The sequence below is a fragment of the Callithrix jacchus genome, chromosome 12 (assembly GCF_049354715.1).
Source record: "Callithrix jacchus isolate 240 chromosome 12, calJac240_pri, whole genome shotgun sequence".
Lineage (NCBI taxonomy): Eukaryota > Metazoa > Chordata > Mammalia > Primates > Cebidae > Callithrix > Callithrix jacchus.
The window spans coordinates 120,690,795-120,703,578 of record NC_133513.1 but is presented as its reverse complement, the minus strand read 5'-3'; the positions used below and the strand labels follow the sequence as shown (position 1 = coordinate 120,703,578).

Below are 12,784 nucleotides of genomic sequence, written 5' to 3'. Positions count from 1 at the left end.
TCAGGGGAGGCAACTTAGCCCATAAGAACTTTTTTTTTTTGGTACTTCGTCTTAGAAATGTGGTTCACACTGGTCACACTGCAAATGCCCAGTGGCCACATGTAGCTCCAGACTCAGTACTAGACAGCAAGGGTTAGAGTTCTACCCATTGATTCAGAGCTGGTTTCTCTGGTGCCCAACTGCTCAGAGGGCTCAAAGAAATATCTGAGATTGAGTAACCTTTATAAAGAAAAGATTGGCTCAGTTCCATAGGCTGTACAGGAAGCATGGCAGCATCTGCTTCTAGGAAGACCTCAGGGAGCTTACACTCATGGCAGAGGGCAAAGCAGGGGCAGTCATCTCACATGCAGGAGCAAGATTGAGAGCGGAACCTAGGGAGGTCCCACACGCTTTTTTTTTTTGTTTTTGAGTTGGAGTCTCAACTCTGTCACCAGGCTGGAGTGCAATGGCTTGATCCCTGCTCACTGCAACCTCCACCTCCTGGGTTCAAGCAATTCTCTTGCCTCAGTCTCCCAAGTAGCTGGGATTACAGTGCACTCCACCACACCTGGCTTATTTTTGTATTTTTAGAAGTGGGGTTTTGCCATATTGGCCAGGCTGGTCTCGAACTCCTGACCTCAGGTGATCTGCCCACCTCAGCCTCCCAAAGTGCTGGGATTACAGGCATGAGCCACCAGGCCCAGCTGGTCCCACACACTTTTGAACAACCCAGACCTCACCAGAACTCACTCACTCCCACGACACAGCACCAAGGAGAAAATCCACCCTTGTGACCCAGTTGTTTCCCACCAGGCCCCACCTCCAACACTGGAGATGACAACTTGACATGAGATTTGGGCAGGGACCCAGATCCAAGCCATATCAGTGCCCCACACAGATCAAGGCCCTCTTTCAAGTTTCCATGGGCTGCGTCACCTGCTTACTAAGGCCTGTGATGACCTGTGGACCACTTACAGAATATTTTTCCCCGAAGAGAATTGCGATCTGGGAATGGAGTGTGAAAAGGTGTGCCCTGGGCCCTCACCACTTCAAGCTTCTCAACCTTCAGCCGTGGTCTTTGTCTTATTTCACCGTGTTTAGGAAAGGTGGGAGGATGTTATTTCTCAAATGGTGGCACATCCCCAAACCAGGCAGGGATACTCATGCCTCGGCCTTATTTCTTAAACAAAAGTGACTCTAAGTCTGGTGCAAAATGTCACACTTTGAGCTTCTTCTGTGACATCCCCCCCCGCCGCACTGCCCACCTGGTGGGATTTTCCACATTGTAGTCTCGGGGGTCAGGAAGCCATTCTCTCAGGCTGCTTCTCCTGCAGGGTCCAGCCTATCTAAGCCCCCTCTCTAATGGAAGAAAGAAACTCCACGATGTAGAAACCGGCATTGAGGCCCAACGAGTTTTTCATGCTGTTCTCACATCTCTAGTTGTGGGAAAGCCGGGTTGTTTGGGAGACCAGCGTGGACTTTGTCTTTCTCAGAATACACGCATACTTTGGGGATTTCTAGATTAGTTTTTGTTAATTCAGACTGGTTAGAGCTCTTGACTGGAACCCAACTCACCTGTATAATGAGCTGCGTGGTGCAGGTGTGTTTTGTTAATGAGTTCCCCAGTAGGCTCTGAGCTCTGTGAAGACAGAGCCTCACGTGTCCATTCCCCACCATGCATCTAATGCTTGGAACAGTGTCTGGCACACAGCACGTCCTCACTGGACATGTGTGGAAAGAACCAACAGATTAATGAAAACCAAGCATTTAACGCTGCTTCCTGACAGATGAGAAATGCTCATGTGTGGCAGGACAGGTGACCTTCAATAAGTGATAAATAAAAAAAGTCTTTTTTTTTTTTTTTTTTTTAGCAATGGTAGCCAAATATCTTCTTCTATGTTGTGAAGTTCATCCAAAAATCACATGGAAGAACAGAGAGTGTGTTCAGTTCAGAACAGTGGCTCCAACCCTTGTGATCTGCTTCAGCCAACGATAGAAACCCTGTCATTTTGGGTCAGAAGCCCGAAGCGGGGGGTTGGGGGGGGGGGACGACTCCTTGCTATCCTCTCCAGCTGTGTTCCTCTGTGGCAGAACCTTTGCTCACCCGGGTTCTGAGCAAGGAGGAGGACAGGGAGCGTGCGTGACGAACACACCTGTGCTGTTTGGAGCCACGGAGATTTGGAGAGGTTCAAACTCTAGCATACTCCCGCCCATCCGGACTGTCACGGAAGATGACTGACTTCCTACTGCACTTTTCCCCAGAAAACTTAATGCTTGTTGATGTTAAAATGAATTTCTTCCCTTGCAGCTAATCACTTAGATACTTCAAATTTCATTTTATCAAATCTTTTCCAGCACCTGTTCTTCCTCTCACTTTAGTTTTAGAGGGATAAGGAGGCTTTGTTCCTTTTTAACATTCTCATGGAAATGTTACGTATATTCAGAAGCGGCTTTTCTATTCGTTTTATCAATACAGCTACTATGAAGAAAATCCTCCTAAAACTCATTCTGATTCAAGGCCAGCCAATGATCACTTTGCCATAGCCCTTGTTCTGTCTCCATCAAAACACAGGGACATCTGAGGACATCATTGATTCAGTTTTCCTTTAGCTGTGCATACCGTTTGGTCACTTGAATTCATTTTTTCTAAGCCAGGCTTTCTCAACCTGGACGTGATGGGCATCCTGGGCTGTTTATTTCTCTCTGGTGTGGGGGCTATGCGTGCACTGTTGGAGGTTGAGCTGCACCTTCTCTTCCCTCTCCCCCCTCCCCCACAGGAAAACCTACAATGCCTCCTGCAGATCTCAGCTGGGAGCCACTGTTGTGAACTGAACACACTCTCTCTGCCCTTCCATGTGATTTTTGGATGAACTTCACAACACAGAAAAAGATATTTGGCTACCATTGCTTAAAAAAAAAAAAAAAAGACATTTTTTTGATTTATCACTTATTGAAGGTCACCTGTCCTGCCACACATGAGCATTTCTCATCTGTCAGGAAGCAGCGTTAAATGCTCGGTTTTCATTCATCTGTTGGTTCTTTCCACACATGTCCAGTGAGGACGTGCTGTGTGCCAGACACTGTTCCAAGCATTAGCTGCATGGCGAGGAACGGACACGTGAGGCTCTGTCTTCACAGAGCTCAGAGCCTACTGGGGAACTCATTAACAAAACACACAACCAAATCTATCATTGCAAATGATCATAGGTGCCATAAGGGAGAAAGAGGATGCTTCCGTGGCTGGAGAAGAGGTGACATTTAAGCTGAGATGGGAAGGAATGAGCCTGGGGCACAGCAGGAGGAGATTCCTTGAGTGCGCCATGAATGCATAGGCCCCAACCAGACAGAAATTAGCCCTGAATGCCAATCGTGTTCATCTTGAGAAAGTCTAGCTTAGAAAAAGCTAATTCAAGTGACAAAATGGTATCGGCAGCAAAAGGTAAACTGACTCAAGGAATGTCCACTCAAGGCAGAGCAGCAGAAACCCGCTGGGCAGTGGCAGGGAGGGCTACTGCGTTTCAGGATGCAGAAGGGCCAGTGTGGCTGGAATGCAGAGGGCAAGGGAGGGCATGAGGGTGGAGAGGTCATGGGAGTCAATGCTGGTCAGAAGATGTGCTGCCACAGAGAGCTGGCAACAGCCATCAACAAAGGCACATATTCCTTCAGGCCTGTGACCTCTGACCCTCCGGCCTCCTGGCCACCCTGGGGTCCCTGCCTCCTACCTGCCTGCTCTGTAGCACCACTCACCCTTCTCTAGAATGCCATGGAGCTATGAAGCCACTATGGGGAAGGGATGGCTGCTTTTTCTCCATTTCTTTACCAGTTTGCTGAGAAATAGGATTCTCCTGGCTAAGCTAATATAATATCAGTAATTGGTCTTAATCCTCAAAGCTTCTCATTCTGGAGAAAAAAGTTTATGCTGTTCCACTATAGCAGCCGTCCCCCACCTTTCTCGCACCAGAGACTGGCTTCACGGAGGAAAATTTTTCCATGGACTGGGGTAGGGGATGGTTTCAGGATGATTCAAGGGCGTTACATTTATGGTGCAGTTTTTACACTGTAATCTGTAACAAAATAATTCTACAACTCACCATCATGTGGAATCAGTGGAACCCTCAGCTTGTTTTTTTTGCAACTAGATGATCCCATCGGGGAAAGATGGGAGGCAGTGACAGGTCATCAGGCATTAGATTCTCATAAGGAGCGCGCCGCCTAGATCCCTCGCATGCACAGTTCACAACAAGGATCAGGCTCCTGTGAGAATCTAATGCTGCTGCTGATCTGGCAGGAGGCGGAGCTCAGGCAGGAGCGTGAGCCATGGGGAGCAGCTGTAAACACAGATGAAACTCTGCTTGCTCACTCAGCACTCACCTGCTGCTGTGCCGCCCAGGTGAGGGCTACAAACTGGTACCAGGGACTGAGGACCTGGGGTGGGGACCCCTGAGCTGCAGGACTGGGTATAATTCACAGAACATTTCTGATCCTTATTTCCGAGCAGCCTTTGGGAGCTCATATACCTTTGTGAAAACTTCAGACTTTCTCCCTGTGTCAAGAACGGTAGGGACAAATGAGATGCAGCAATGCTCACTCCAAATGTGAGCAGAATCCCAAGCTTGTGACCACGGGCACTCTGTTAAGTCATTGTATTCAATGGGGTTTGGCTTAGGTCGACAGCCACAAAAAGGGGCAGCCATCATCCCTTCTGGGCATTGGTGCAATTGTGGGTAGAACTGTGCTCCCCAGAAGTATCTGAAGTCCTAACCGCTGGTATTTCTGAATCTGACCTGGAAATAGGGTATCTGGATGTATCAAGGGAAGATGAGGTCCTGCTGCAGGAGAGTGGGTCTCATCTAACTGCTGCTGCCTCCTAAGGAGAGGGTGACTGAGACAGAGACTCGCATGGGGAGAAGGCCTGTATGAGAGAGGCAGAGCTTAGAGTGATGTAGTTACAGCTGACCAGTGCCAGGGACAGCCAGCAACACATGCAAAGAAAAAGGCACGGGGCAGATTCTTTGCTGCAGCTTTGAGGGGGCGGCCACACCAACACTGTGACTTCAGGCTTGCAGCTCCCAGTACTAAGCTGTAAGAATTCACTGCAACCTCCGCCTTCTGGGTTCAAGCAATTCTCCTGCCTCAGCCTCCTGAGTAGCTGGGAATATAGGTGTGCACCACCATGCCCAGCTAATTTTTGTATTTTTAGTAGAGACGGGGTTTTGCCTTGTTGACCAGGATGGTCTCCATCTCTTGACCTCATGAACCACCCGCCTTGGCCTCCTAAAGTGCTGGGATTATAGGTGTGAGCCACTGCGCCCAGCCTTACTTTGTTTTTTTTTTTTTTTTTTTTTTTTTTTTAAAGAAAAAACAGGTTCTGAAATAAGTTAGGAAGCTTGAGGAAGCCGAAGAGTTCCGATGTCACTTCAGTGGCAGGTTTTAAAAACTTCTGAAAGTGAAGCAGCGTTGTTTTTTGTTTTTTTTTTTTTTTTTTAAGTAGTGACTATATATCTGAATCACCAGAACTCCAGTGATCACATATAATACTGGCTGATTAAAATGACGGCAGGTTTCCTTCTAGTGGAAGTCAAGTGGAATCTACAATTTTGTTTAAGCCAATTAAAGTAGAAGCAACCAAGATGGAGCAACATCCATCCTGCCATGGGATTAATTTTTCCGTGACAACAGAGAAATGCAAGATGTCAAAGGAATACATTAGCTCTGTGGGCACAGAAACACCTCCAAATCAGTGTTCCAGACTTAGTTCTCTCAGGTAAGGGTTATAAAAATACCTGGTGTTTTTTTAGAGCATCTGTAAAACGGCTATTGACTTTTTTTATTAAAAAGATTTCTACTTTTAAGTGTAAGCTGAAGGAACGTGCATAAAACATTTCAATACACAACTTGTAACAAATTTCTGGTTCTGCAAACATCACGTGTTAAAAAACGTGTTTACAGCGTTGCAGGTAGGTGCACAGAAGGAGGAAAACAAGAAAAGCTGCTTTTTGAGTGTTACCTTGCCTTTGTCGAAGAAGTGGATGATTTCTTGGTAGAGCTGCTCCTTCAGCTGCCCCTGCGTGGTGGCCTGGTACCCGTCCCGCTGGGTGAGGTGGGCCGCACACACATCCTCTGACCACTAAGGGAGAAACAGACCATGAGCGGAGCCGAGGTGGGCATACCCAGGGACGTCAGAATGGTGTGAGCTCCGCATCGTGCACACGTGCGGGCCGTGGTTCTGGAGACATCTGTAGCTGCTGTCATCAGGCTGGGGACTGCCAGGGCAGTCTCTGGACATCCCGACAGGCATAAAAGATATGGGGAAGGCAGAGCTGTGGTGGAGTTCAGACGAAAGAAAAACCCAGCAGGTTCTGGAAATGACAGAACCAGCAGCATGCTAATGACGCTTCATAACATCCCAGGACAAATCAGGAGCCAGGTGATCCAGGCCATCCCAAGGGCGGCTCCCCAGGGCCCTGGTCTCAGTGCTGCGTGGGTTGGCATTTTAATCGACAGCAAAGATGGTACATGGAATACATGAGTCACCCAGAAAAGGACTAGAAAGGCTGTCAAGCTCCTTAAAGATGGAGAAATGTCTTTGCACCATCAGCCCTAGGCATGGTGCTGGGCACAGAGTCAGGGCTTGGCCAGTATTCCTGGAAGCACTGGCACAGTAGGTGCGTGAGCTGAAGACACAAAAGGAGACATGCCAGAGGGAAGGCAAGGCCACCTGACAGACAACTTGTCACCTTCTGGACTTGGGCTCAACACATCACCTGACGCCACATCAGTGGTATTAGCTATCGCGTTCAATAAAATTCAGCAGATATTTGGTGAGGACCTGCTGTGTGCCACGACTAGGTCAAAGAGGAGGTGGAAGATGCCCGACCCCTAGGATGGTGTGATTCTATATCACAGAACAACACTGTGTGGGCTAAGACTGGGCCACTGCACTCCAGCCTGGACAACAGAGCAAGACCCTTCTCCAAGAAGAAACAAGAAGAAGAAGGAGCAGGAGGAGAAGGAGAAGGAGAAGAAAGAAGAAGGAGAAAAAGGAGAAGAAGAAGGAAGAGGAGGAGGAGGAGGAGAACAAGCACCTAAAGGCAGGAGGCGTGCGCTCCCACTGGGCGTCCTGGAGGCTTGCAGAGGACACGATGAGCATGGCCTTGCTTATTCCATTTGCAAAAGTGATTTAAAAATGCAAGGAAGTCATTTGGACTCTGAACTCGCTTATTCTTATTTGATTATAGTTACATTTCAGAATCGTCCAGTTTTACTTTCATTCTGCATCCTCCAGTAAAAGCAGACCAGAGAGTGAGCTTGATCTGTTTTCAGCCAGGCCAGGGAGGATGCTGCAAAGAAAGCAGAAAGTGGGAAACCTGGGTCCGGGGCAGCAGGCGGGGCAAGGCTCTGGCCGCTGCTTACTGTCTTTAGCACATGCCCCTCCCCACTTTCCTGAAATCACAGGTCCGGGAGCACCTCCTGCTGGACATCAGGGCTCCCAGGCACAGGACACTGGGCACAGGCCTGAATGGCTCCCCTTTCCAGGAAGGTCAGGCAGGAGTGAGGAGCTTTTAAGTGGTCTGTAAGATTTTTCAGCTTAAAATTATACTTGCATAACCCCATCACAATCGGAAATGACAAACTCCTGAACTTTGAAGTTTGTATAACGTAATTGGTCTATTTTTATTGGAGGGTGAAAAATAAAAGTAAAACTAGACGATTCTGAAATGTAACTACAAATAAATTAAGAACAAGCACGTTGAGAACCCAAATGACTTCCTTGCATTTTTAAATCACTTTTGCAAATGAAAACATTGACTAGGGAAGCAAAAAGCCTCTCTACCTTCTACTTCAACATGGAGATATGATAATTTGATGGCTAGGAAAAAAACGAAAGGTTTTTTTGTTTGTTTATTTTTGTTTTGTATACGGAGTTTTGCTCTTGTTGCCCAAGCTAGAATGCAAGGGCGCGTTTTTGGCTCACTGCAACCTCTGACTCCCGGGTTCAAGCAATTCTCCTCTCTTAGTCTCCGGAGTAGCTGGGATTACAGGTGTGCGCCACCATGCCTGCTAATTTTTTTTGTATTTTCAGTAGAAACGAGGTTTCACCATGTTAGCCAGGCTGGTCTCAAACTCCTGACCTCAGGTGATCCACCCGCCTCGGCCTCCCAAAGTGTTGGGATTACAGGCGTGAGCCACCGCACTCCGCCAAAACTAAAGTTTTATTGCTCTTGGTTTTGACGAAAGATATGCCTAACCAAAAAAGAAGATTCCATGTGAGGATTTTCAGTTAGCAAACAGTAACACACCTGTCACACTGAAGAATTTTCATAACAATACAAATCATGTCCTTTGGTGGGTTGAAAACTAGCATGAATTCACATTTATAGTAAGACCAAAACGTATTCAGAAAAAAACTGCAAAATGTAATCAGGCAAAAGATATGGAGAGAGATTACGTAGCACTCATCATTAAACTGGAAAATCCAGAAGCCCAGGGGAAACGAAATGCAACTGGGCCTATTGATTTGAGTTGGGAAACAAACCATCAGGCAGTTTGCCACAAAACCCATCTGTCCTCAGTGAACCCAGTGATTAAACAAATGATGTTTTTATGCACATATATATGTTTTACATTCACACATGCATATAAAAGTTTACATTCTACGAGAGACAGAGTAAGGGTTACGTGAGCAGTGTGTCAGTTTTTATGCACATATATATGTTTCACACATGCATATAAAAGTTTACATTCTACGAGAGACAGAGTAAGGGTTACGTGAGCAGTGTGTCAACCCCATGTTAATTTCCCTGGGGCAAAAGAAGTAGCTTCACATTTGCAAAACCACCTTGTTACTGAAATTTGAGTTTCTAATAAATGAAGGACATCAGAATTCACAGTGTGATGGCTGGTGTCAGACGTACCCACTGAACTCTCCATCTTCATAAGTTATGCTCCCTGGGAGAGCCTTACGTGGCATGGGGCCAAATGGGTCCTCAGGCAGCCAGCCTCGGGAGGACCACTGATGAGGCCTCCAGACTGGGCTGAGCTCTGTGTGTTTTATTTGTGACAGACACTGCTGTTTCCAGGCACAGGCAAATTTCCACGTCCAAATGCCTCTAGAACAGCCTGTGTATTTGTATCAGAGAAGCTATCAGAAGTTTCAGGACTGGGCCAAAGGTAGAAACACTCTTACCAGAGTTTTACTTCAAAACACAGTGTTTTCCTTAACTCCTATTACCCAACTGACACTGTTTAATGCCTATTTAATGTAATTTTCTCTGTTTTTTTTTTTTAATCTTTCCATTTTTGGTTTTTTTGGGAGGCTTGCCTAGATTTGGGAACATGACTCCTTGAACGAGTAGTCTTTGTGCAGCTACCAAACTAAATTCTAATTCTTGTAACTGTTTTTATTTATCCAGTCCATAATTTCTCAATTATAAGCATGACATGAGAAAAATAATCTAATAACTTGCTGAAATTATAAAATATAAAACTATAGAGGCTGTATAGCAATTTACCCATCCATCCATCCATCCATCCATCCTGTAAACAAACAAAGTCAATGTCTAAAGCTATCTGAGTAATAAAAGAACTGCTAAGAGTTGACAGTTGTCAGGCCAGACCCGTGCTAGGAGCAACACACTTTAGAAGAATTAGGCAGAGAGCATGAACGCAAAGTCTCGATGTGAACTAATAAAATGAAAAGTCATGATCTGGTCCCTAACTCTTTACTAAGACGATTAGGGGTATGTCTCATCCTATCTCTTAGCTGTTCTACCAGGAAAATTCCCTCTTGATACTGTTCTCCACCATCCCCAAGTCCTGTTGTCCTGAATAAGGAACCGTAGAACCTCTAACTTGGCTGTCTGCTCACAGCCAGGTGATGGGAGTTTACGATGCTTAGTGATCACCTGCTATGACATCTTACTAAATCTGCATTCAGTAGGGACAAATCTGTAATCAAAGTACTTCCTAAATATTTTTGTTTATGTCTTCACATTTGTTTAGTCAATTTCATAAAAGCTTAAGTTATAGGTTTACTAAAATTTGCCGTGGAAAAATAAAATTCTGAATACTCTTAGAATTTATAACAACAGAATGATCGAAGTGACCGGTAGCTGACATTACCTTCAGAAGCTTTGCATGGAGAAGCAAGGTGTAAGCCGCTTCGGTGTAGTTATCGCACTCCTTGTGCAAGTCGCAGAGCTTGTACAAATACCTGAGACGATAAAACAGAGGTACGTCCTTGAAATGTCACTAAATGATTTGTGTTGAGGATTGCGAGAGCTACATTCTATGTTCAACAGTAGATCATGGCTACACTTTCTTTTTACAATGTCCATAATTCCTAATGCCTTACAAACTTTTGGTACAGAAAGCACTAAGAAAACTCAGGAAAAAAAATAAAGATGATACGCAAAGTTAAAATTTTCCTTCAAATTTCTCTTTCCTTTTTATTTTCCCTTAAACATTTTTAATGAGATACAGAATGCTTGATCGTGATTTCCTATATTTCTACTGAATCCAAATGCACAAAAAAATCCATAAAAATACAAATCCATGAAAATACAGAGCTCTGATGATCACAATGTGATCCAAAGAATTTCTTTGCCATTAAGAAATAGAGGTAACTGATTTATTGAATTCATATAGTATGTTTTTTTTAAAAGTGAGAAGTAAAAAAAACCTTAGAAATAGAAAATGAGACAATCACATTGAGTGTAATGAACACATCACTAAACACTCATGCCGCATGGGTTACATCCTTCTCCTACTCTCCAGAGTGGTAATCTTGCTAATTATTTGACACTAGACTTTAGAAGTAAGCAAGAGAGAGGGGCTCAATCACAGTCTGCCACCCCAGGGAGCAAGGCAAGTAGGGGAGCAAAGCCCAGCAGGCAATGTAAAACATTTCTATTCTTCATGGAAGAAAGACATAAAAACACATGGGACTATGGCATCAGTTCACTAAGAACAGTCTGAAAAATCGTAACTCACCTATGTCTGGTAAAGTTAAAAATGGATTTCTCACTGGATTATATGACTTGCTGTGAAACATTAAAATTTATGTGCTTATCTTTTTGCAGAAGGGCCACATGAGTTGTGAAATAATCATTTGCAGTTCTGCTTTTGAGTTGGCTAAATGTGACCACCAAGAACTTTGCACTGGTCTGGACAAACTACACAAGGGCCGAGAACGTATCCGGGAGCTCCAACAAACTCCACCTTATACCCTTCACAATTTTCTACAAAATAAACCTTTGTGGCTATAACATTTCTTAGCATAGGTAAACATACAATACATATTATTATTTATAATAAATGCAGTGCAGACAAGTGTGATGCATACATACCTTATATACATTTCTTCTCTTTCAATTTCTTTGTAGAAATTCTGAAAAGTGAAACCATAATACTGTTTTAAGAAATCTGTTCCCCAAAAGGTGTCACATGCACATTAAAAATTCAAGCTGCTTCACTTTGTGTCAAACACAGCCAAACGGATCCAGTTCTTTGGATCAGAACCATGTTCACATAAATTACAAAACCATCTTACACTGTTCTTCACATTTTTTTATTAGTCAAACATAAGTATATTTCCTACACTGACCACTGTGAGGACTAAAGTCAACTTCTGTCATTTGAAAGTCACTTATCTTTAGTTAAAACAAGGTATTGCCTCGAAAGACATGAAGACATGATATCTTAGCCACGGTAATCTCATTAGAATAGACGAATACATAGATGAATATCCCAAATTTGGGAATAAGCAAACAAGCATCATCCACATGATTTAAAGCTTTCCAGGCCCAGTGTCAGCAAGAGCCGCAAAAAGATAATAGAATGTAGACCTGAGGTATCCAATACACTAGCCACTAGTCACACTCGTTAAAAGGTAAAGTAAATTTAATTAACACTGAATAAATAATTCACTTCCCTAGCTGCAACTGCCATGCTTGGAGTGCTCAACAGCCACATCATAAGACATTTCCATTATCCCAGAACTTTCTGGTAGATAGCACTGTTCCAGGCAGAGAGACCTTCCAAACCATGGTACAAAAATAGGCTGCCTCTGAAAAACCCCCTGTTTATAAACACTGATGAAGAAAGGTTAGTCAGAAGGTTAAAACCAATGGATTATTTCCTCATATTTACTGTAAAATCTCAACTGGTGGAGCATTAACATTTCTATCAAAATTATATTTTTTAACGTGAACATCTCCATAAACACTTTAAAATCTTTATCACACAGGAGGCACCAGAAAGGCACAGAAGTCACCTAACAAGGCCTAAGGTAAGGAAACATCACAGTCACTTTCAAGGTGAAATTTAGCACCTAAAAATGCTGTTAGTCCTCCAGAATCGGAGCCAGAAGTAACTAGGGAATATCACCATTAGAGACACATACAATTATCCAAGGGAATGGCACAGGCTTTTTAATTTCATGAGCAAAATCCAGCATTGCTTCTACAATTGATGTATCTGAAAAAAAATGATAACTAAGCCCAGAAAATAAGCGGGGGCACATTTAGAAAAATGCACCAAGATTTTCAAGTTCTGTTGCCTCTGACATTTTAATGTCCGCCAGTTCATACGACACAGCTCAGTAATGAGGATATTTTCAGCTGACAACTCAGCCTCACAACAAAGAAAATCTGCCTCAAAGGCAGAGGATAAGCCCTTCATTTCCAACTCAATCTAGCCAGTATTTACAAGCTACGGTTTCACACCATCCCCTTTTGTACTTGTATTTTTAATCCTTTCTAAGGTTTTGATCATTTTTCTTTGCAATTTCACAACGGGAATATCA

The 12,784-nt window shown here is 44.1% G+C and overlaps 1 protein-coding gene across 4 annotated transcripts in view; it reads right to left on the bottom strand.

Moving 5' to 3' along the window:
* The window catches only part of DOCK1 (dedicator of cytokinesis 1), a 543,687-nt gene that overhangs the window by 67,143 nt on the left and 463,760 nt on the right, over positions 1 to 12,784 (bottom strand). For all 4 annotated transcript variants that reach the window (XM_035269471.3, XM_035269473.3, XM_035269472.3 and 1 more), the window contains exons 36-38: positions 11,328 to 11,368; positions 10,102 to 10,192; positions 5,987 to 6,106 (exon numbers count right to left, since the gene is read on the bottom strand). In XM_035269471.3, coding sequence (XP_035125362.1) covers positions 5,987 to 6,106; positions 10,102 to 10,192; positions 11,328 to 11,368 — 252 coding nt within the window. The remainder of the gene's footprint in view (positions 1 to 5,986; positions 6,107 to 10,101; positions 10,193 to 11,327; positions 11,369 to 12,784) is intronic.